Raw genomic sequence first — 25,127 nt, forward strand, 5'->3', positions numbered from 1 at the left:
TCGCTCGTGTGGATGCCTCGTCTGCTCTAAGCACACGTTGGTAAGCATGGATCACCACGATGGATGCCTCTTTCCGGGTGAACTGCACTACTTATGTTAAATATTTTCGTCTGTTAAAAAAAGATGTATCGGTTAACCAGTGTAGAAGTTAAAAAAAACAAGGAATTCCAACCAGGATACATACATATTACTGGCACTGTGGGTCACAAAATCGCAGCTTCAATGTTGTTGCTATATTTTACGGAACTTATGGCTTCTTCAGCAGTATATATATATATATATATATATATATATATATATATATATATATATATATATATATATATATATATATATATATATATATATATACTGCTGAAACTGGGAAGAAAAAACCCTTAGTGAAAACAGCAACAACGGACCAGGCCGGACTCCGGCCGAAACGTCGAAGAATAAATCGTCCGTCGTTGCTGTTTTCACTAAGGTTTTTTTCTTCTCAGTTATATTATAGCCACGCCTTCGGCCTCCCGCCACCTTGCCCGTTTCATATATATATATATATATATGAAACGGTTGCTCGGGGGTGATTGTGCTCAGGAGCTGTAACAAAGACTGTGCCAAATACTACAAATCAATTTATTTCGTTTTATTGAATTGGATTAACATTGTTTATAATTACTAATTTCAAAGATTTACGATAATTTTTTTGCTCCTGTTCTGAATATTTTTAATACCCTTCATAGTAACTCTTCCTCTTCCACACGAACATCATCAAGAAGAAGAGGACATTTCACAACCATTCACCCTGAAGAAAAGCGGTCCCCGCTTGAAACGTCGGTGCAGTAAAGAAAGGCCTTTCCTGGATCTCCTCCACTTATATATATATATATATGTATATATATTTAGCATTCAGATAATTTAGTGTTTTATTGGAAGCTGCCGTGCTATTGATAGCTTTTGTGAGTAAGAGGGTTGCGCGCTGCAGGAAATGTTTCCATTCACTGTGCCATGGTAAGCTTTTCGGAGTCCGAACAACTGCTACGTTGCGATAATGGCAGAGTGTTTTTCCAGTTGTCATGTCAACGGACAGTTTGCGGATCGTAACTCTTATAGTTACGATCCGCAAACTGTTTGTTGTTATGAAAACTGGGACAAGTGAAACAAAGTGTTCTAATATATGCCGCGAGTGGAAGAAAGGATCGAGTAACTGAGCAACGCAGCAGCCTGCATGTTATCAGATGTTCTTCTAGGTAGTGTGGGTTCACCCTCTTCCCCTTTCTCGGGGAGGGCCACGGATGTCAAGAGGCTAATATTATAAATTTCTGGCTAAATCATCTTCTAATCAAACGTAGTAGACTTCGCAGCTCCAACAAATAAACCGCACCTCGACATATACTGCAGCGACGCCCCTTTACTGATGAGGGCTAGCTAATCTTCGAGACTTTCCGAACCCTTCACCCTAATTAACCTACAAAAAAATGAAAGCCGTTTACAACTCCCTGTAACGCCGGTTAGAGCGCAGCTCTTGAGGAGGAAGATGGAAGCGTACTGAGGGATAGGTGACTACTTTAGGTCACGTGACCTCAAGGGGGTCACGTGACATTAGGGGGTCACGTGACCTCAGGGGTCACGTGACCTGGGGAGGTCACGTGACATTTGGCAGGAATGTTGACGTCATGTTTCTCCGAGAAGGAGAGGGAACGGCCTCGCGACTTCTTTTATGCGACTTGCCATCTTTAAAAGTAGCCAAACAGAAGCTCAAGGAATGGTGTTGTCGGTTTGAATTATAAATGTTATCAATTCTCATGTATTATCTATTTTCCCAGCGGACTCGTCACCACGATTTTAACATTCTGTACACTTGTTTTGAGCAAGATGTGACTGCCATCATTTACTTTTGTTTTGAGCGAGATGTATGCACTGTTTGAGTGCGTTGCTGGGTTGCCATGGTCCCGCACACAAGCGCTTGCGCGCTTAAGTGGGCCATTGATTTCACTGTACGAAAGACTGTGCAATAAAGGATTTATTATTATTATTATTATAACCTGAGGGGGGTCACGTGACCTAAGGGGGTCACGTGACTTTGGGTGTCACGTGGCCTTGTGGGCCACGTGACCCTAGGGGAGGGGTCACGTGACCTTGTGGTGATCTTGGGGGTCACGTGACCTTGGGATGACCTTGGGGGACACGTGACCTTGGGGTGACCTTGGTTACGCCGACGGCGACGCCGCTCAAGCCGGGAACGGGTCCCTAAGAGCTGCGCTCTAGAAGCAGCTGCGTCTACTTTCTCGCACACCACTCGGAGAGCCAATCACCACAACTTATGAAGGCAGCTCAGCGAATGACGATGCCGAAACATAAGTTTAGTCGCGGTCTGAGTTGTGACATTAAAGGGATGCTGAACCGAAATCTGGATTCCCAAAAACACGCGACCAAAAGAGTGCAACGGGATGCTACAAACACCAAAACATCACTCATACGGCGATATCTCGAACGGATGACAGTATTTTTCAAAGAAAGAGGCGCATTTGGCAGGAATGTTGACGTCATGTTTCTCCGAGAAGGAGAGAAAACGGCCTCGCGTCTTCTCCGCCTCGCGGCCTTGAGGGAGCGAAGCGAAGAGAGGAGGAAACTAGCTATCTTGACATCACGCGCCTCGTCGGCCTGGTTCAATCTCGACTTCTTTTTCCAAAAATACGGCCGTCCATTTGAGATATAGCCTACTAATAGTGTTGCAGGGATTTTAGCGTCCCGCCTACATCTCCAGCATTGTTTTTTTTTTGTTTTTTTGTTTTTTTTTTAATCCAAATTACGGTTCACCATCTCTTTAAAGGGATGGTGAACCGAAATTTGGATTTAAAAAAAACAACAAAAAAACAATGCTGGAGTTGTAGGCGGAACGCTACAATCCCTACAACACTATTAGTAAGGCGATATCTCAAATGGACGGCCGTATTTTTGGAAAACGAAGTCGAGATTGAACCAGGCCGACGAGGCGCGTGATGTCAAGATACCAAGTTTCCTCCTCTCTTCGCTTCGCCCCCTGAAGGCCGCGAGGCGGAGAAGGCGCGAGGCCGTTCCCTCTTTTTCTCGGAGAAACATGACGTCAACATTCCTGCCAAATGCGCCTCTTTTTTTTTTTTTTAAATACGGTCATTTGTTCGAGATATGGCTGTATGAGTGATGTTTTGGTGTTTGTAGCATCCCGTTGCACGCTTTTGGCCGCGTGTTTTGGGGAATCCAGGTTTCGGTTCAGCATCCCTTTAAGCAATGCAAAACGTCACGCTTGCATTGCCTAATGTCACTACTCAGACTGCGCTTTTTGGTCTTAACATGTTTCGGCATCGTCATTCGCTGAGCTGGCTCCGCAAGCTGTGGTGATTTGCTCTGCGAGTGTTGTACGGGAACGTGGACGCACGGGCTTTTAATAGAGTGTGGGGCATATCTGGACTGGGAAGTTCATCGGCTTAACTTTGCGAGTATTTAAACAATGTTTTAATTGCGATTTTGTTTCCTGTTTAAATGGAGTTTTCTTCTGAAAGAAGAAAGTAAAAAAAGAAGTGAAAAATGGCTGCTTTAATATTTTTGACGTGTTCATACTGCCGCGCGCGCAGCTAGCCAAGTAGGCAGCGCGCGCGCGGCCTAACGGTTATCGTACCTGGCTCCCACGCGAAAATCAAGGTTCGATTCCTGGGAGCAGCGCATCTTTTTGTTTATTTTTGCAAACTAGTATTCTGGTAAATTCGAGAACCATCTTGGCTGATTCGAAGTTAGGATGTTCTACGCGCCGAACCTTCTTTGCAGAATGCTCCAGAAGCCCACGCGTGTACAAAAGCGGCTCCGCGTGGCAAGCCGGAGTCAGTTTCGCCCCAGCGTTCGACTCTGCTGTCACGCCGACTTCGACGCCCGCGACGCTCTACTTTCTTCTGTTCCCTTTTTATTTTTGGGCACAAGTTCGCCCCATTAAACGTTTAGTTTCTTCGGTTATTATCACCTCATCACTTGTCATTCGTGACAATATTCCTTTTAGGACACAGGTTTGCACGGTAAACCACTTTAGCATGCTTGTGATTGTCATCGAGTGTGATTACACTGTTTAAAGAATAACTCGAAAATTACTATACTGTAAAAGGCTTCCCGTGTTCATATTAGAATTTCGTAGGCGCCACGATGTGAAGTTTGAATTGGGACTGCAGCATGCCATTTATGCCATTTATGACTGTTTAAAATGAAAGACGTTTGCAAATTCCTGTAACGCCGATTTAGAGGCAACTGTTGAGGAGGAGGAGGAGGAGAGGGTACTGAAGAGTAGTATGCCCCTCCTCCTCATTCGTACCTTCCCCTCCTCCTATTCTCATCTTTTCACGCGCGAAACGCGCGTCCTCATGCGACGCGCGTTCGCGGTGCCGAAACGTCACTGGCGACGCTTCGCCGGTGACGTTTCGGCACCGTCCCAAAATGCACCGCGCAGTTGCGCCGACGCCGACGCCGCTCAAGCCGGAAACGGGCACCTAAAAGCTGCGCTTTAAAAAATCAACTAACAGATTTATCTATTGCTTAGTCTATTAAAGGGAGGCGATCAGTCGTGTTATTTTTTTTATCAACCCCCACCTCCAATCAGCATTTAATGTATTATGAAAGATGTGAATTCTGCGAGATAACAAATATATGTGCAGCCAGCGGTTCTACAAACCACACCACTAAGAGGATTGGAAGCAACTGACTTAATATTATTCGCTTTGCTTAATATTCACGCATGCGAAACGATAGAAATACGGCACAACCTTTTGTAAACAGAAAATAAAAAAAAAAAGCATTTAATAAGGATCGGGTTTAGCTGAGCCGGAAACGGGCTTGCCTGGTCGAGATCCATGCCAGTGGACACGCGCCCTCAGCAGACGACGCACCACGGTATCCCCACTTTCGCATGTTTCCAATTTCGGCCACACGGTGGTGACAGTGTTTGATCTCGAGGCGAATAGGCTGTTTGATTATTTTTATTATAACAGATTTAATATAAAAGAAAGCCGTAATTGGGAGATTTATGCGTCTGTTCGGGTGAGTTATGTGGCCAGGAGGACATAATATAGGGGGCTCTTCGTCTCGATAAGTCGAATAATTCAATACAATTTGTGATTTAACATCTTAAACATGAAAAAAGTTGTATGGTTTCAATTAGGAACTTGATGAGCGTCACTTGAAATCTTCAAATCAGTCAGTTTAAGAAGGACTCGGCGTGCATAGTTAGCGCGGCCGTGGGCTAACCTTTCCGCTCGTGCAATTTGCGTAAAGCCGGCAGTCCAAAAAACGCGGATGTTAATGTTTTCAACAACATTTTCGTACCGCCATCCTTGACGCCTGTGGCACAAATTGTAACTTTAGCGCACTCCGTCGCTTCTCATGTGTGCGAATCCTTGCAGAACTACACTGACATTGTGGTTTTCCAACGGTTAGCAAACTTCAAATCGCAATCACCTCTTTATTTTCACTTATTAAAAAGTTTCTTAACAAAGTTTAGTAATCTATCCGGCTTCTCGACGGGATTACCCCCATTTTATTTGTCCCCTCGGTCGTATACACCACCTGCACTGAACTCGTTAGTCTTGCTTTCAAGGCGTTTTTTTAGTACTGTTCGAATTAAATGGCATACACTCTCCGTAGAACTACTATATAAAACTGCACGCTTTCTTATGTTTTTTTCTTTCGGAGAGCGGGTAAAATGATGGACATGCTCAGTGATACTGTCAGTCGAATATTTAGATTGATTAAAAAATAGCTCTGTTAACAGTAGAACGTTATTCGAAGATGTTCAAACAAAGCAAATCTTAATCATTTATGCCAAATATTTCGGATAAAAACGGGAGGTTGTTATATTTCATGTTCGTGAAGACATAGTCCGTTCGTTGCCTTGTCACTTTCACAATTTGTCTACGTTTTTGCCTGCTTCTGAATATACAATTATTCTTATAACGGTCGGCAGGAAGTTTTTTTCTCACTAGCTTTATTTAGAATTTAAGGAAACGTGCTTTAAAGATGGTAATTTTCATAAACTTTACTGTTTTACGTTTATTTATTGTGTGAAAATTAGTGAGGCCGCCTACTGTTTCCTTTGTAATTTCCAAGTGCTCTCGAGGGGTGACACACTTGTCCTGATTGTCTACAGCGTCATGATCTTGTCACTCGCCGCATTGGTCACTCTCCTCCCAGAAACGTTCGGAAGCGTTCTCAATGATACTTTGGAAGAAGGGGAACGATTCTCCCAGTCCAAGTAAGAGAGAAACCTCAGTCGTCATTGCTGAGGCACATGCTTGGCCACACTTACTAAATAGGATACAACAAACTAAAAAAAAAGGAGGACAATGGACAATACATTCAACCTAACCTAAACTAACTTAGGCTAACTCATCTAAATTCATGTAACCTCACCTATCCTTTGCAAACTTCACCTAACCTCCCTTTATTAACCTTTTTTATCCTAATCTAATATAACCCAACCTAACCTGACCTGACCTGACCTAAACTAATCTAACCTAACTTAAACTAACCTCACCTAACTTCACCTAACCTAACCTCAACTACCATCACCTAACCTTACCTTACCTAACCCTTACTCCATTAACCGAACCTTAACCTAACCTAAATTCACATAACCTCATCTAACGTCACTTAACCTCACTAACCTATCCTAACCGAACCTAACCGAATGTAACATGCCCTAACTTAATCAGATGACTTTGCTTGCTTTGCCATTGATCACAGTTTCTCTTAACTTTTTTCCCCTATTGCAGGTTGTCCAAAAAGAACGTCCAAGACCACGCGGGGCATTTGGAAGCTCACAAAAGTGTTGCAGCAGAAGACGGTGGAGCGGAAATAAAGGTGTGAATTCAAGAACGCGAAAGGGTGTTGGACGCCAATATCAGGGTGGTCGCACGTCCACGCTCAGTTAAATGTACTTTTATGTTTTTGGAACCCTGGGCGCCATGATCCTCCTCCAGCGTGTAGTATGCGGCAAAGGAAACCGACCGCAAGCTGGGTAGGTTAATGGAATCAAAATGCGTCAGAATTACGACGAAAAAGAAAAAAAAAACGAAGTCAGGATTGCGTGTTTGTTAAATATTACGAGAGGTTCTGAGAAACCAGCCATACACAGAGGAGAATCAGAAGGGGTACCTGGATGACCACTCCGAAATGTCGAAATAAAGCTGTTCTGATGAACGCTGCACGTGTGTATGCTGCCCTCCGTTTCTTTCCTCACTTGTAGTGGAGTTAAAAACCTACAAGAATGGTAAACCATAGTTGATACCGGCTTTGCTTTACGCTTATCCTGTGCGCGAGGAGCCTTTTCGTCATGACTTTACCTCCTATTATCTTCCGGCATCAGGAATCGGCCGGGCACTATTTTTTCAGGCCGCTGCTCTCTACTTGTAAATCTTGCACTTCGCCTCAGCACTTTGGTGTATTACCTACGAAAGAAGCAAGTCCCCCCTCGTTACACTACCCGTAAGTATTTAAAAAAAAAAGTCTCATGGGTGTTAATGTCTTTTAATATTTGTTTTTCTTCAAGTATCCTGGCATGCGCCAGAGGCACAAGGGGATAAATTAGAATTCTAGTTATGAATAGGATACATGAAACTTAAATTAACTCAAACAAGGTTATCGTTTTTTTTTAGAGAAACAATAATATACATAAAGGCTGCAATTTCTGCTGTGCTTTCTGGCTATTATGGCATTTGAACAAGTTAAATTTTAACATTCGTTGCACCATTCCTTGATTTTCTTTTTTTTATGTTCCCAGCGATGCTCACCATAAGTGAAGAAATTAAAAAGGGCGTAGCGGCTTTTCTTTCATATCACAGATATGCTGAACCCGACGATTCAATACGGCATACTAGTTAGAAGATTTTGGCCAAATTTATGCGCCCGCCTTTGTCAACGAAACGACGGGGTGTTAAAATTTGCTAGTCCCAGAATGTCGCTTCCTCCAGACTCGTATAATACTACAAGAAGAATCCCAATTCAATGCTTTCTTCTGAACGGCGGCGTGTACTTCCCATCATTCTTGCGGCTCAAATACTTAAAACGAAGACTCCTGAAGGTCTCAGAGCAGCGCACGGGTTTTGCTAAAGGACTTAGCTGCTATTTCTTTTAGCGAAACATTAACCGCCACTTTAGGCCTTCAGGATACTTTTCTTGCGTCATTGTTTTCTACCAGCCTTGTCTATCTTCGTGTCTTGCTTAGCCTATAGGCACGGTACCTGGAACGTGTCGTCGACTGGTATGGTTAGCGTCCTATCCTGCCCACGCATTGAAGAGACTCCTGAAGTGGCAACGAATTGCGTCACAGTTGCCGGCATGTCACGTTGTCGGATGTCGTGATCCTGGTAGTTGGTCGTAGAAGTTTTGAAGAAAAAAAAAAGAAAAAAGAACGAGCCAACGCGAGGGTCAATGTCGTCGTGGCGTCCAAACCCCTGACTGCTGAAACTCCCGTGGACTGTCAGGTTGCACAGAGACTTGCAGCACAAGAGGCGTCTCTGGCACCCGCCTGTGCTGTCGTGCCACTGCAAACAGAGTAGCAGGAAACAGCATGCCACTTTTATGACGTCATCACGAGAAAATTGAGGAACCACGTTTCAAGACGCGTTCCAAGCACCATAACTTAGAAGTATGTGAACCACAATGTCTGTGCCTTCATTTTCCTGGCAAGCAGGAAGTCTGGACTTGGCGGACTGGCCCCGTGGAGATGTTTTACTGCGAGGAGTATAGTTAACGATAAGGTAGCTACGGAGTCCGACTCCCAACGCATCTACCATAAAACAAATATCTCGCCATTTATGACGCTTTAATTACCTTCGCTATCTTCTCGCTCGCAAGGAGCTTGCCGAAAAAAAAACTCAGTTGACCACTAGACCCGCAGGCGGTCGGCGTTGTTGAGGTAAGTGGTGTATACTGTAAAAATAGTAAAGTTAAGCTTGAATTCTGAAAAAAAGAGACGCTTGATTACATAATAGGTCAGTCAAAACTGCATGCGCTTGTCGAAGATTTCATAATGAAAACATTTTTAATCAGTTCTTTAAGACTCAAATGTAGTTACACGGCCCCTGTCTAGATTAATTACAGCTGTTTCTTAACTGTCACTCGGGAGTTACCACAGCTAGGCCTACACAAAGGAAGTTGCATGTCAGTCATTGAATCGTAACATAAAACTGCTTTGTTTCTGGGATCCTTTTTTCCTAATAATATGAGCGAAAAGAATCAGGTTAGTAAAAGTTTTGTTTCGTCGATGAGAATTCACTGACTTTTTTAATGCCAGACTACTTAAGCATTTGTTTGTCGGATAGCTACCTTTATATCACTCCTTTTTTATAAACTGTATTGTATATAGAAAGCACTTACTGGCCTTGATGTTCATTCAGAATGCTGACGGTATAGCAAAATAAATAGATGCAACGGGCACTAGAGGTTCAAGCAGTACTTATTGCATGACCTTGTAGGATCGAGTGGAGGAAGGATGGCGGATGTGGTGGACCTGATCGGCAACTTTGGCCGATGGCAAGGCTTCTTCGTGGCCTTCGTCACGTACCGTGGAATACTGACAGGCCTCAACAACATGGCCTACGTGTTCCTGGTTACAAACAACGACCACTGGTGCTCCTACCCGGACACGGACGGAAACAGGACGGGCGAGCAGTTGAAGAAGATGTTCATCCCGTATGACAACGTGTCGGAATCTTACAGTCAGTGTCTTATGTACGACGTGCCACTGAACGGTACTACTGGGGTCAACAATGCCACGACGATTCCCTGCGATTCCTGGATCTATGATGAACATGTCTTTGGACATTCCGTCTCGAATGAGGTGAGGTTTCTTTATGGTATTGTTCTTTATTATATTTCTACAGGTTGTTCCCGAGCGTTATTCGGGGGTAAAATATCCGTATAAATGAATCAATAAACTGACTGCAATTAAGCTTTTGCACAAAGGTGACTCAAGGTGGTGCATTTATCATACTTAAATTTCATGAGTGTTGGTCGCAAGAAAAAAGAAATAAGTAAACAAAGTTTTGCTTTTACTAATGTACGAGGGAAGAATTAAGAGTAATAACTGCCTGGTTGACGCTACTACTACCATATGTCGCAACATGAAGCAGAAACATTCAATCTTCTGTGAGATGCTCACCTAACAGAAGATCTAGGGGATAGAGCGTGTGTGGTGCCATCTGTGAGCAGCGGTGTCAATTAGACAGTCTTATTTACCGTTTTTCTCGCTATGTGCATAACAGAAGCGGTACTTTTAGGCTTAATTTTGTTCCTCAATTCCACACCACTGACTCTTGTCTGTTGTAAATACACTAGCTAGAGACATATTCGTGGAAACGTTTCAGTGAACTTCGCCTATCGTTTCATTTATGCGAATAGCTTTACCCACGATCAACGCTCAGGAACACCCTGTAGAGAAATTAAGTCCTCTCGATCCGTACCGGGTAGATGTAATAGATTAAAGAATGCGGCTATGCTCCACTTCGGTTCGAAGCTATCCTGCATGACATACCATTGATGGCTATCTACGAAACGTGCAAGTGATTTTCTCCACTGTTGTTTTGCCTGTGGCATCAAGACATAGAGAATGTATTAGAGCACCACTCGCTATATTTCTGCGTTACATCAAGTGTGAAAAATGGAATATCCAAAGCGAAATGTCAAGCGTAACACGTCGGCTGGTAAACGTCGCACGGACATTTCCTATGTCCAGGTAACAAACATTGTACCTGCTACAAACTTGGCGACGGGTGGCATGGGGAGAGAACACGACACCATACCATCTCAGTCCAAAGTCAAGAAACAATTTAATGTTTGCTCATTTTTGCGCGTTTCTCGTCTTCGCATATATCACCGTGGTTACCCCAGCTGTTCATTACGCCGGAACGCACGGCTCTCGCCAGCGAGCGCTCGACTGGTGCTGTACGCGGCAACTAATCTTGCCACGTGGGGCAACGTGAAACAACCCGCCCGAGGAGCGTCCCGCCGCTGCAACGGGAGCCGCCGACAAACACTGCGCCGACTTGTAAAGGGTAAAGGTGAATAATTTTAAAGGCACAACACTGCATTCTTATTTCTTCTTGATGTTGCCATTATTGACAAACACTCGGGTTTTAGTTTTGTTGTCTATTGATGGAGTTTCATGACGTTTGCGAAGGCAGTGATAGAAGCCTACTGCATTCGGCCAGTTCGGCGGCCCCGGCGGCCCCCGACAGCACAGGATGTTCCATGTTAACCCACGTGACTAGATTAAAGAGCGAAAACTTAGGGCGCAAACTAGCTGGAGATTATTACACATAATTTAAGACAAAAAACCGAGACTGGGGAAAAACGAAACATGACACAACATACGAAGTCTTAAAAACAGCTTAATTGTTTTGACAGAAGGGCGAAGTTCTTTTGGGGGTCTTCTGCATGATCCCTTTCTCTCGTATGTATTTATTGAAAGGGTGTCGCTATTTTTACTTTTCTCATCTTTTGCTTTGGTGGAGTACTTGAACCATAAATTAAATTAAACTTTTGTCAAGTAAATTCAGCTGCGATTGAGACTTCGTGTGTTGTGTCGGCCTTCGGTTTTTGCCGTCTCAGGGTTTTGTCTTAAATTATGATTCGATTAGTTGCCGTGAATGCGACCAGTCGAGTGTTCGCTGGAGAGAGCAGCGCGTTTCCGCGTTAAGGAGCGTTCACACTCTTGCGACTTCTTAAACCTAGGTTCCTTAAAACTTCTTAAACCAGACAACACACTGGCGCCATCTATTGAGAAGCAGTGTAAACTCGGCGGTCCGGCATATTTTTTTATTTCTCGCGCATTATCCTTTCTTTCTTGGCTCGAAAAACTTTTGTCAATGTTATAAACGAGCCGTTCTATGGGTATTACGCACATTTGACCTCCGAAATTCCCCAAAACCTTCGCTCTTGTGAAATACAGTTCCAGAATTACCGCATAGATGGCGCCACAATGCCAGTGTGTTCCCTCATTCTAAAAACATTTAAAGGGGCGGTGCAACGATTTTATGATTAAAAGAATTTGCATCTCGTCATTTTTACGTTGTTTATCGTGTCCCAGAGGATAGAGAAAACACTTCCTTCATTGAAAATGTCGCGATTCCGCTGCATAATCGCAAAGCAAAAGTCGAGCTTTTTCCCCCACCTGCAGCCCCAAGTGGCAGCCGAAGGAACTACGGCGGAAAGATTACGTGACCTCGCTCGGCTCTAAGCTGCAGCATAGCGCCCGCTAATGTACGCAGAGAGAGGGAGGGGAAGCGTCCTCCGAGGTAGCACACGGCAAGCTACAGGGCACTCCGAACGACGTCACTGGGAGTGCGACCAGGTGTGACTCTGAAGGCTGGGAGTAAGTTGAGGGGTGCCCGAAATGCCAATCTTTATCTTTTTTTTTTTTTTTACGCAACAACTAGGACACGCAGGCGAAATCGGTTTTCTGTTCTTTACTTTAGAAGTGTCAGGGGGAAACTTTCAGAAATATTTGACCGAAGTCCAAAAATCGTTGCACCGCCCCTTTAAGTTTAAAGGGATCTCTCTCTCTCAGTCGTACTCGGTCGCAAGAGTGTGAACGGGCCTTTAAGGACAAGTGCGATTACCACTGAACATGATGGGTTATCAATTCGCCCGCACTCTGAATGTTCTTTTCGTATAGCTCTTGCCCAAGCAATAAAAAATGTGAACGACAGAAATATGACCGACTCATGTGCCGCATGCGAACTTGAATTATGAAATCCTTGCTTGCATTAAATACATTTACGTTGAATTTCAGCAAAGCCATCTTGTAAGCTCTTTTACAAAATTCATTAAAAGAAATGTAATTCGTTCTCTTGAGCTTGCTGTACTCGACAAGCCAGAAAATGGTTTCGGGCTCGGAAACAAGCTCCTGCAAATTTTGCTAGAAAGACGTGTTTCCAATCATGCTGAACTGCATTGTATGTAACATCGTATTTGCTAATCATACACATAGAAAATTCAAATATTTTAATATTGCGCGTTTTTATTTTGCTAATATGTACAGTGGGATCTGGTTTGCGAACGCAAATGGCAGAAGTCGCTAGTACAAAGTTCCTACATGGGATGCCTCATGCTGGGCGTTATTATCATCGGAAACTTGTCCGACAGGTAAGCGTTTATTTCAAATTTCTCGTGAGTGTTATACACATGAAAGGCGCATAGAAATCTTAAGTTTCCTTCGTGTTTATGTTGTAGTTCAGAGATCTTCAGTTTCGGGTAAATTTACTATGTTTAGCATTTAACAACTTCATTGCGCCCTCGCATTTTTAGACGTGAGTGTTTAGACACCATGAGACTTTCTTCAGCAAATTTATTTGGTGCGAATCAGAAGGATCACATCCACAAAAATATTAAACCCTTTATAATTTTTTTTTATGAGCCGGATTGTTTGAACGTTTGCTCGGCTAGATGCAACAGGGTGTGCTTCCGTTGGTGTCAATCTAAACAACTTAAAGAAGCAATAGCAAATACGCTTCAATGTTCATGCTCATATGAAGCAGACGCGCTGAAGTATCAGGCAAACACACACACATATATATATATATATATATAAATTTTTTTTGCTGATGTCCCTTGCGCGTCTTTGTAAAATACTGTTGATTTTTGTAGTTGTGTTATTTGGCAACAACAAGTTGTATTACAATTTACTATTACAATTCTTATTTATGAACGCGGGTTTGACAAGGTTGAGTTATAGGTGTAAACATATATATATATATATATATAAATGTTTTTTGCTGATGTCCCTTGCGCGTCTTTGTAAAATACTGTTGATTTTTGTAGTTGTGTTATTTGGCAACAACAAGTTGTATTACCATTTACTATTACAATTCTTATTTATGAACGCGGGTTTGACAAGGTTGAGTTATAGGTGTAAACACTAACAATGACAAAACAAGGCGTAATATTCAGGCGCAAATATTCACAATGACAACACAATGCGTAAAATTGAGGTGTAAACATTCACTGTGACAAAACAAGGCGTAACATTGAGGTGTACATATTCGATATGACAAAGCCCACAAAAACAAACTTGTGTTTATGAATTGGGCCCAATTGGGAGTTAAAACTAGCGCAAATATTTTCGCTGCCTCAAAATGAGTTAAGTGTAAATATTAAATTGAAACAGCAGCACTCTTTTTGGACGCGCACCATGACACTCGCCCGTGACAAGACAGAAGTTAACCGAAGATAGGATGCAAACTCTGGTGGCCATAAAGGGTAGAAAGTATTTTTCTGAATTCCCTCTCTTGCCTGAATCACAGCGTCTTCTACGAGCCCATTCCGGTGTGTAGAGCCCGTCAATAGAGAATTTTAGAGAACCGCTTTTGCACATCCCATTTGGTACGATGTGCCCTCCGGTTGGAACTGCGCATGCGTTGTCGCAGAAGACTCGCATATGCGCAGTTCGTACCGGAGGGCCCATCGTACCGTATGGGATGTGCCAAAACGGTTCCCTAAAACACTCTAATAGGAAGTTTTAAGGAACCGTTTTTGCACACCCGATACGGTACGATGGGCCCTCCGGTACGAACTGCGCATGTGCTACCACAAAATGCTGCGCGCATGCGCAATTCGTACCGGGGGGCCCATCGTACCATATCGGGTGTGCAAAAAGCTCTCTCGCGTCTGCTGACTGCCATTTGTACGATGTCTTAGCGGCATGACCGCGGTTTTAGGGCATGTAGAAACACTTGTTTCCTTGATCACGTCTAATATAACAGTATATATGCTTCAAAAACGATCTACTAACGTCTACCATGCCAAACGTTTTTACGTTGTTATAGCTTATAGACTGGATTTCATGAGAAAAGTGTTATATACTTGAGCGCATAGACCGGTTTCGTGTGCTATTGTAGCAACGTTGCGAAGTGGCAACAAATGACGGCACAGATTCCGGTGTGTCATGCTGTTTTATGTCGGAATCCTGGTAGTTGGTCGTAAAAGTTACAGCGAAAAAGCGAGCCTAAACTTGTTCTGAAAAAGCGTCTATGAACTGCCGAGCTGACAACGAGGTACAGCGGAAATGGCGACTTCCATACTCCCCTCCACCGCTGTGCCACCGCCAGGATTGCGGTTTGCAACAGCATGACACGTGATGTCATCTGGAGAAAATCTAGGGACAATTTTTTCAGGACGCACTAAGCGCACCAGTAGGACACGAGTTTCAGGCACCGTACTAGCCGTAAACAAATCTGTCATTACGATGATTATTACAGTGACGATAGTAATTATGGTTGATAGTGATGTAGTGGCGTTGGCCTCTCTTTAAGATCGTCTTCAACTTTCTTTTAGATACGGCCGAAGGATAGTTGCCTTATGGTCAAGCATCTTACTGGCATTGTCCTCTGTAGCCTGCGTCTTCAGCAACAGCTTCTATTTCTTCCTAGCCGCACGTGTTGGAATTGCATTCGGAATTTCGGGACTTCAAGTTGCCAGCTTCAGCCTGCGTAAGTGTTGTCAAATATGAAGGTTTAGTGTAGTCGTGTTGATACGTTTAAATTTCTCCATCCATCTTATATTTCTTAATTACCACTGGGTATGTCCTTTCTGCTCAGTGACTGCTAATGCAAGGAAAAGTTAAAATTGTAGAGAAAATACAAGTTCATGATTTGGCTTAAATAGATAACTTGTAGGTGCTACAGTAGAGGACAATATGAGGTCTCTCATTCACGCGCCGGCCAAAATGGTAGAACTGTATATTGAGTGCCACTGGAATTCCAACCCGTGAAACACTGCCACAATTCCACAAAAGAAAAGTTTAGCAGTACCTACCGACGTTTCTTCCTAACTTCATGGCGGGACTCCCCCGCTTGTAATTTTACCTCTCGGGTCAGATTAATGCTGAGGCGTTTTAATTTGCCGCACCCTGTAGACAAATGGGCATAATGAAGATGTCCTTGCATATTCTTTTTTTTTTCTTAAAAGATCGCCGTAATGTTGCATTTGAACATAAGTGACATAACAGTGACGTTTCACGTTTTTTTCAAAAACAAAATTACCTTTTTCAGTTGCTGAAACGATTGGTCCAAAGTCTAGGATAGCCTTGAATATTTGCTATGGCTACGGCTGGATCGCGGGTATCCTTTTCCTACCGGGGATCGTGTGGCTTGTCGAGGACTGGAGGAAACTGTATATTGTCAACTCCGTCCTCGGAGTGTCGATTCTCGTCATGCTCCCGTAAGTACCTTGTTTTACATCGATATGTTAAATGTGGTCTAACTAAGATGTTATTTTAAGGAGAAAGGCGTTAGAATGTAGTCGCCTTTTAACTGAGTATCTTCGTTTATGTTTCACTATTGATGCCCACCGGGAGCCTTCCCGGAACACGCACATCAAACACTCCAACATTAAATACATAACAATACTGAGCAAAACAAAAAAAGATCAGAAGACAAAATCCCATATCGTCCTACAGTTCAGACCTCATTAAGTTTTAAAAGCAGCTAAAGGCATAAACACGTCAGGCGAAGGGGACGAGACACCATTTAACAAACCCTCCATGCGGATTACAGGTGAGAAGCGGGAGCACTCACGAACATAAAACAGTTCCCTTGACCTCAAAGAGCAAGAAGTCAAACTAAAAGCTTACGGTGGATAATAGACTTGAACATGACACTTTGCTCTTTAAAAAAATGCTGCAAAAATTACAAACCAGGAAGATATCTTCTGTCGAAAGTGTGTCCATTTTACTCAGCAGCGAGTTATTATAATAATAATAATGAAAATATTTCTTTTTCTAAAACATCGATCATAAAATAAACTAATAAAGCGTCTATCTACTCTTTCAATTTACAAACTACTCTCCACCAAACCGCGGCTGAATGCATGCCTAAACGCGAAGAAAAATATTCATATATGCCCTTAAAATTAAACTGAAATTGAAACACCCTAAAATAGCGTGGCGATTTTTTTTTTCTTTACTTGTTTCGCTGGTTCGCCGTGCAGGGGAAATAAGAAATAAAGGAGGTGTGGCTTTGTCTCTGCCGCATTTGAGCTTCATGTCCTTAGTCACATGGGGAAACATACAAACGAAATGCAGCACGTTTGCGCGCGCATTTAGTTTTTGTCTAAAAAGAGGCACACATCTAACTCATCTGTCTGCGCCAATGCCACGATAGCCACGAGAGCTTAAGAATCGCAGTGCGCATGATGGGTCCTGAGCAGTGTTGGCGGTAACACGATACTAGTAACGGGTGTTTCCGGTAGTACGTGGCTTCGGTAACGCTGTAACGTACTCGTTATCTTTTCAAAACAATATCGAATAAAGTACACTTTCTTTACTTGTTTCATGTAACGGGTAACGTAGTTACGTTACTAATTACATGTTCTTCACATGACTTTAAAAAAAATACATTTCAATGTATTTTGTGTTTCGAAACGCCAAAGCGTTAAAAAAATTTTTTTTTTTTTGCGTTTTTTTGTTGTAAGTTTTCAGATAAAACCATAAAAAGATAAGGTAGTTATGTTAAATTTATGGATTGACATAATGTTTCTTTAAATCTGGCACTTATGCGTAACTGTAACGTCAAAAAAGTAAAACGTGTTAATTCATAATTAAAAAGGTAAGAGAAAAGTGACGTCCACTACTTTTTTTATCGGTCACGGTAACACGTTCCTTTTATTTCGAGGTAACCTAGGACGGTAAGCCGTTTCTTCTATATGCAAGTAACAACGCATTTCGTTACGTTTTGGTGGAAAGCCTAAAACACTGGTTCTGAGGACATTGTTATTGCGACGTACAACATTTCGAGCGCAATAACTTAAAAAAAAAAAAAAAAAAAAACGAGAAAAAAAAACGCCCCAGAATAATTTGCAACATAAGAAAAGTTAACACATTAGGTAACGCCCCGCGTCTCTAATAGTTAAAGAAATACGCAAATTAGTTGCCGAATTGAGTGCCCATATTTTAAGGCAGACGCACCAGGTAAAGCATGAAGACTTTAGAGCTACGTGCCCTCCGGACCAATCAGCCACCTCCCTCTTATCACCTGACCCGGCTCTCCGTGCGTGGGTATGGACGGGAGCGTGACGACGTGGTGAAAGAGAGGCGTATGACTGGTCTAACAAAGACATAGCTTCCACAGCAGTCGCAGCTTAGGGGTGAAAAGCGTTTTCTCGTGGTGGCCGCCATGTTGAATTCCGACTTGACCGAGTTGGGCCACAATAGCACATCACTTCATTTGCCGACTGGAAGGCGCTAGCTTTCAAGGGGTTCGTGCCAAATAGTTCTACTTTTGTATTGGCTGCACTATTTTTTAATTGTAGATGGATGCATAAACTATTTACTTTAGTTCCTTGTTACCCAACCCAGCTGCCTCATATTTCAAAGTAACTACCGTCACACGAAAACGGTCTGTAGATGTTTGCGAGCAGCCACGCCTCGTGAGCTAGTCTGTCCACCGTGGATGGAAAACGCTTTGTTTGGGCGCCACTCAGGAAACCGTGGGCACGCCTCAGCAATGCATGACTATTAGACACTCTGCCCACTCCACCGACAAGAGGTCGTACTTGCAAAGGCTAGTAGGGAGTATTCACCGGCGGCCATAGCTGCGTGCGCGACTGCTGAGTGCGTTGTGAAGTCGAGCTTCACAGAGTTCGTTAGGAACGTGCATTCACCAATATCAAGACTTCCGGTCTTAGCAGCCTATTAATGTGAGCTCTTCCTGAGCACGCGCTCTGAACGGCGCACCCAAATATGGCGTCTAGTGAATAGCCCCTATGCGAAGCGTAAGTTCGTTTGCTTCTTTAGCAGGGGTTGTGGTGACGTCAGAACTCCAAGCTCTGATTGGCTCTGTATGAAACATAGCGGGTAAACCTCAAAGCAAACTGCCTTGAGCTCTACGCACTATCCTCCAATTAGAGCCAATCAGAACTGGGCGTCGTTCTGACGTCACTGCAGCTTCTGCAAAAGTATCAGACGACCTTGCTCTCCGCATACATCGTATCAGTCCGGACGCATTCGGCGCTTCGAGGTAATGGGATTAATCAAGCAGCGTCCAAAGCGCACGTCATTAGGCCTTTTCTGTGTATGATAGGTTGAGCGATGATAGAACACGCGCTGAAACGAGACGAGAAGCACGATAGTGCGCCTCTGAAGCTGTCTGATTGGTTCCATTAGCTCGTAGCATCGGCTGCGTCTGCCATTGAGTTAAGGCGAGACAAAATATGAAGGGCGCAATTACGTCTGCCTCTTGCGCGAAGGTTGCAGTGATGTCAGGACGCCCAACTCTGATAGGTTCTGATCAGCATTATAGTGGGTAGACTTCGATGCTAGCTACCTTGAGGACTACCCACTATCCTTTCGATCGGCGCCAACCAGAGCTCGGCGTCATGAGATCACCGTAACCCCTGCACAAGAAGGGGACAGACTTGCGCCACGCATAATCCTTAACGTTCTCAACAAACGCGTGGCGTCGACCTGTGGCCAACGAGGTTGCGTCATTATCCGATACAAACGCCAAGGAACGAAGCAAGAAACAAAGTGCGTGAACATAATGGGCTACGCTCTAAGCTTCTTAATCTGTATATGACTATACATAGAGTGATAACAAGAACTCCAGGAAGACTCAATGGAGCACACGAAATCACGTTGTTTACGGGTCTTGTTTGCGATACACGCCGGGGGGAAAGGGCGAAAGCTTCAATTGTCTGCAAGCCTCTGCATCCAGTATCCTCCTCGTCCCGCGGCAACGCACGCATGTGCGTGAGCAAGCAATCTGAGGGGGGGGGGGGGGGGGGGGGGGGGGGGGCATTCGCCATTAAATTGCAAACTTTCTCCGTGGTTTGAGGTGCTGTTTCTATTAAATCAAGGCGTTTGAGTATCTCAACTCAACGAAATGTAGGTTGTCGCTTTGAGGCTTCAATCGGTTCCACTTGAGAGAGAGGAACACCGCCCTTAGTTTACTTTCTTTAAAAATAATGTTTGCCTTTATGTTTTCCTCCAGATGGTTGTATGAATCTCCAAGATGGCTTCTGAGTACGGGCCAAAAGACAAAGGCGTGCGCGTCCATAAAGAAAATTGCGAAGTTCAACCGACGCGGCCCGCAAGACATCGAAAAAGAAGTGGAGCGGTTAATGGAGACCAAAGTTGGCGTACGTTTTTTCAAGTCAGTCTGTTTGATTCGAGTTGTAATGTTGAGCTCGTGAGCTAAATAAAAAGGGAAGAGGAACGGCAATGGTAATGCTGCATATATTATTTTCTATATGCTTTCCAAATTCGCAATAATAGGCTAGCGTAATATCTACAAAAATGTCCTCACCAAGCGCATCCAGCGTGTAACGACACGAAAGAGAAGTTTAAGGAAAATATAATTGGCTTAGAGATGATGAGCTGGTAGTTTCACTTGATCATTTGGCTAGCACTGGTCTTGTTCGCTGGAGGGGCTTTCTTGACGTCCTAACATTTTTCACTACTCCCTCACAAGTAATGCAGATGCATCTGTATCTTAACTTCTTCACAATGTATGATAGTATGTGTGTTTTGCAGTGAAAAGGAAACTTCACAGAAATGTGCTTCCTGTAGCCACACACCTGTGCAGATCGTACGCATAGTGCTTGAAGTGACTGTTTTCGGAGCCAGTGTTTAACCGAGGTTTGACTGCGCAGTAATAGCGAGTTGTTACTTTAACAAGTGCAAGAAAAAACAACCTGCAATGATACATGCTTTTATACAGAATCGAACCTCAGCCAAGCAAGTTAAGTCGTTACATAGCGTGTTCAGTGATAAGATAAATTTATTGGCAATACAGCGACTTCAATGATAAACCTCCCAACGCATATAATAGATTCCATAACTGCTCTGATCAAAATTTGTAGATCACGATGACCCCACAACTTAGAGTGACTTCGAAGACTAAAAAATCTTGACAATTTAGGCATCAGGAGGGATCGTTCGCTAGAGACAATACCAATAGTTACGGTTTTAAATTCATTTGTTTCAACAGGTTGACAAGTCAGTCCGCGGAAAGGTGTCTACCGCTGAGCTCTTCAAGACCAAGTATCTCCGAAGAAACACAATCCTTCTTACTAGCTGCTCGTGAGTATCGTAGTTCTTTAAATGTTCCCGGAAATTTGGTTTCAGAATTGCGTTCTTCCATGCAAATCGGAGTAGCATCGGTGACTCTGAGATAAAGAGTCGGCCTTTGGATCTCCAGGTGCCGGGTTTTAATTCCAGCCGATGTGCCCGCGATCAGACAAAAGCTGATTACAGAGAAGGCGCCGTGTAACCTAGATTTTCGTGTCACGTGAAATGAAGTGTATGACATCGTTTCATGATGGAAACAATGGAGTGTCGATGTTAGCGTCAGAAAGGGTTCCGTATTTTTAAGTAGGAGTAAAATATTGATACTGCTGTTTAAGATTAACATGTCACAAAATATGCCAAGAGTAACTCTAGTGTTCTGAGAGCAAACACTCGTATTAACAACGGATGAATGATCAAGAAGTTTCGTACATATATTAATTTTTTTCTCACTTCAATAACGGGATTGAGTCAGCCACCAAAATTAAAATTGACGGTACAAATGTCAAAACATTTATTTTAACTTTCACAGTTCCGCCTGTGTGAGAATACTTTATTACTAATGAACTTTATCTCTTCTAGGTAATATATTATTTTTATGCCATGCTCGGTTGCTGCCTAGATACTTGTCTCTGCGTCATTTTATGTTGTAGACTCTGATGTAGACTCACGTAAGTCTGCAGTTATAATGAATGTAATTAGATTGAAATAAAATGTAGTTACCAACGACGAACTATATACTAAGCTTATGACGCGTAACCTTATACACATTACAATGAAACATTGCTTGAAAGGTATTGCAGTCTATTCAACTCTATTTGTTTTAAAGTGCCTGCTAAAACCCTTAGTGATAGCCACGATTATAAGCCTCCCCGTTGTGAATCTGCTTTGCAGCTTCTTTTCGTATATAGTGTATTACGGCTTTGCGAGGTCTTCGACAACCCTCGGTGGAAACCCATTCATCACCTTCGCCATCACCGCCGCCATCGAAACCGTCGGGTACACGATGTCGCTCGGCTCCACAAAGTACCTCAAAAGGATACCTATCATGGCGGGGAGCTACGGTTTTTTTGGTGTCACCCTGGTTGCCACTGCCCTCACGCCAAAAGGTAACACTAATTTCCTTACTGTTTTATTAGTTGACAGATTTACGGTTTCTAAGACAAACTTCATAGCGTAGAACAAGAAACTCGTAACGGTGTGCACCCCACTATGTGAGTGCTCAGAGATGAGTAGAGAGATAACGTGACTCTTGAAGATTTCAAGCCGCACTCGCATTGCTCGTACATCATCCGAATGACTCGCAGACTTCTCTGCAGAAAAGACAGAGTTTATTTGCGGTCATGCCTCAAGAATTTGCGAATCATGTTTTCTTCCCACATATCCATGCATCCAACATGTCTGCACATAGTGTTTGTATGACCGACATGACAGGAGAGCCTTATAAAGGGAAGAAACACTCCACAGGCAATAGGGGGTTTTAGGGAACCGTTTTTTTTTTTTCACATCTTGATATGGTAAGGTGGGCCTTCGGGTACCAACTGCGCATGCTCTACCACAAAAGGCACTCCCATGTGCACAGTTCGTATACCGGAGGGCCCACCGTACCGTATCGGATGCGCAAATACGGTTCCCTAAAACTCTCTAGTGTCTGCAGAGTGCAGACTGTCTTTTGTATGATGTTGTAGGGGCGCGACCGCGGATTTAGGGCAAGTAGAAGCTCTTGTTTCCTGGTGACGTCTGGTATACCAGTATGTGCTTCAAAAACGGTGTACCAATGTCTACCACTCCAAAATATTTTACGATGTTACAGTTTATAGACTGGATATTATTCGAAAATGGTTATATACTCAAGTATATAGACTGGTTTTGTGTGACAGTTGCCATGTTTGAAACATGACGTAGTTGGGATGTGCGAGAAAAACAATCAAGCAAATAGCTTAAGCGGGTAGGCCTCAAGGCTAGATGCCTTGAGGCCTACCCACTATTTATTTTAACCAGCCAATAAAAGCTCAGCGTTCTGACATCATCAGAACCCCTGTGCAAGGAGCAGACGAACTTGCACTCCATATTTGCTTGAACGTCTTGGACCCTAGCGCCTTCGAATCGGCAAATTAAGTTATTTGCCATTTTGCCCTCACCAACGTTACAACAACAACTCTGCTGGGAAACTGCCATAGCAGCCTGCTTTCAAAAAATGGCTCCGATGCGTAGTCGAGAACATAACTAGACGCGATCGCAACGCCGTCATTTCTCCCGCAGCGGCAACTCCCGCTGCATGTACCCGTCTAGTCGAGTCGCGCTAGGGCCGGCGGTGCCATCTCGCAGTAGCTATATAAAGCAACTTTCATGTTTTGACTCGCCGCTAAAGGGCGGCGCTGTAATCGTACCTAGTTTAAAGCCCCTTTATCCTGGGGAAAAAGGCGTCATCATTTGAAAAAGCCGCCGCGCACACTACTTACTGCTCAGTTGTCACGTGACATCCTCCTTTCGGTTTCGGACTTCCGGCCGCCATCACTTTCCCAAGCTATTGCTACGCCGCAGAGGACGGGCCACTGCGCCTGTGGAAAAGTCGGCCGGGAAGCCTTTCAGGTTCCCTCTGAAACCGAAAATGAACCACGGAGGAATACCTTGCTTCACCGAATCGGTCGAAAAGATTTCAACCCGACGGGAGCCGCAAAGTTATGCGAGGTAAGTGCTCTGTAGAAAGCTAATGAGCCTGCAAAAAGATAGTTGTTTAGAGCGAGTAATACCCTCCATTCCACCCTAAGCGCGTGTGATGTAATAGCGAGCGCAGCACTGCCTACTTGGCATGCACGGATGCCCGTGCCGTGGAAGCAAGCGTCGTTCAAAACGGCCTGCTCCTGCTGGTGCTTCTAGCATCGGCGTCGCTCCGACTTACGGTTGCGTGCGGAGCACGCTCGCTCGTCAAGTGGTGCGTACTGTACAGTACGTGCTCGCATGTCATACTTTGTTTCGCACACATAGCTTGCAACGCTGTTGCAGCTACGGAAGCGAGCATGTGGATGTATCAATACCCCGTTTTAATATAAGTGCGAGCGCAGCCAGTGTGACAAGCACGAGTATGTTTCCTCTGACTACGCGCTTACTGCACCAGCGTGTGTGCTTGTGCTTAGCCCAATCAAAGTGCGTTCGCTCTCGTAGCTTCAATAGACCATTTGCTATATTCCCAAGCACCCCGGCCCAGACTGGAGGAATCATGGGAACGGTGTTCCTTCAGCTCCCTAGTGATCGCAAATTTTCGACATATTAGGCGTTTTTCCAGTGTGACTCCGAATTACGCTCACGAGATATGTAACCGAGGATAATTTCGAAATTACCGATCACTAAGGTGCTGAAGGAACACCGTTCCCAGGATTCTTTTAGCACGGGCCGGGGCACTTGGGGATATAGCAAATGGTCTATAAGGCCTCCTTTGCTCGCAGTCTTATTGAAACCAAAACGCAAGCAAATAAAACATCTGAGATCTACCCCATGCTCACGCCAGCAGCTTTGACAGCGCATACTTATCGTGCAGGTCTTTGGCAGGCTAACATAGGATCTGTAAAAACAGGCGTTTGAGGTGGCGTTAAATGATGTGCTCGCGACTGAAGTCCGATCTCTTCAATTTCTTACAGGACCAATTCAGTATCAACCAATTTAAGACACTAATCATGCAAAACAAAGAAGAGCAAGAAATTGAGAAAAGATGCTCTCTCAAACATTTCCTTTTTTGTTATTTTTCAACCGAGAGATTAAACCACGACTGCAAGGAAACTAGAAATGTTAATGTTACGTACAATATGTCAGAAAAAAATTTTTTTAGTAAGATACGTTACATCAGTTTTACAATACGAATTCGGTGCACGAACTGATGATTTGCGATGCCTCTTTTACACAGGGCAGTTTCATTTATTTTAGTTGGCTCCCTAAAGTCCCCAAGGCACCCCCAGCAAAGCCTGAACAGTACATACACCACAAGGCAATGCCGACAGTTACTGAAGCATCCCGAGGACAGACTGCTGCAGTGACTGAAGCGGCTCGTTAGCTTGGCAGTCCGATACTGTTTCGT

General features: G+C 43.8%; 1 protein-coding gene across 1 annotated transcript in view; it reads left to right on the top strand.

The window, feature by feature from the left end:
- The first annotated feature begins 9,487 nt into the window (after nt 1–9,487).
- LOC120848890 (organic cation transporter protein) overlaps nt 9,488–25,127 on the top strand; it is a 30,570-nt gene continuing 14,930 nt past the window's right edge. Inside the window, exons 1-7 of the mRNA XM_042293359.1 lie at nt 9,488–9,835; nt 13,037–13,140; nt 15,328–15,482; nt 16,044–16,212; nt 19,980–20,127; nt 20,979–21,070; nt 21,950–22,164. Of these exons, the coding sequence (XP_042149293.1) occupies nt 9,488–9,835; nt 13,037–13,140; nt 15,328–15,482; nt 16,044–16,212; nt 19,980–20,127; nt 20,979–21,070; nt 21,950–22,164 (1,231 nt within the window). The remainder of the gene's footprint in view (nt 9,836–13,036; nt 13,141–15,327; nt 15,483–16,043; nt 16,213–19,979; nt 20,128–20,978; nt 21,071–21,949; nt 22,165–25,127) is intronic.

This window comes from Ixodes scapularis, unplaced genomic scaffold (genome assembly GCF_016920785.2).
Source record: "Ixodes scapularis isolate PalLabHiFi unplaced genomic scaffold, ASM1692078v2 PGA_scaffold4__175_contigs__length_147842914, whole genome shotgun sequence".
NCBI classification, from domain to species: Eukaryota; Metazoa; Arthropoda; class Arachnida; order Ixodida; family Ixodidae; genus Ixodes; species Ixodes scapularis.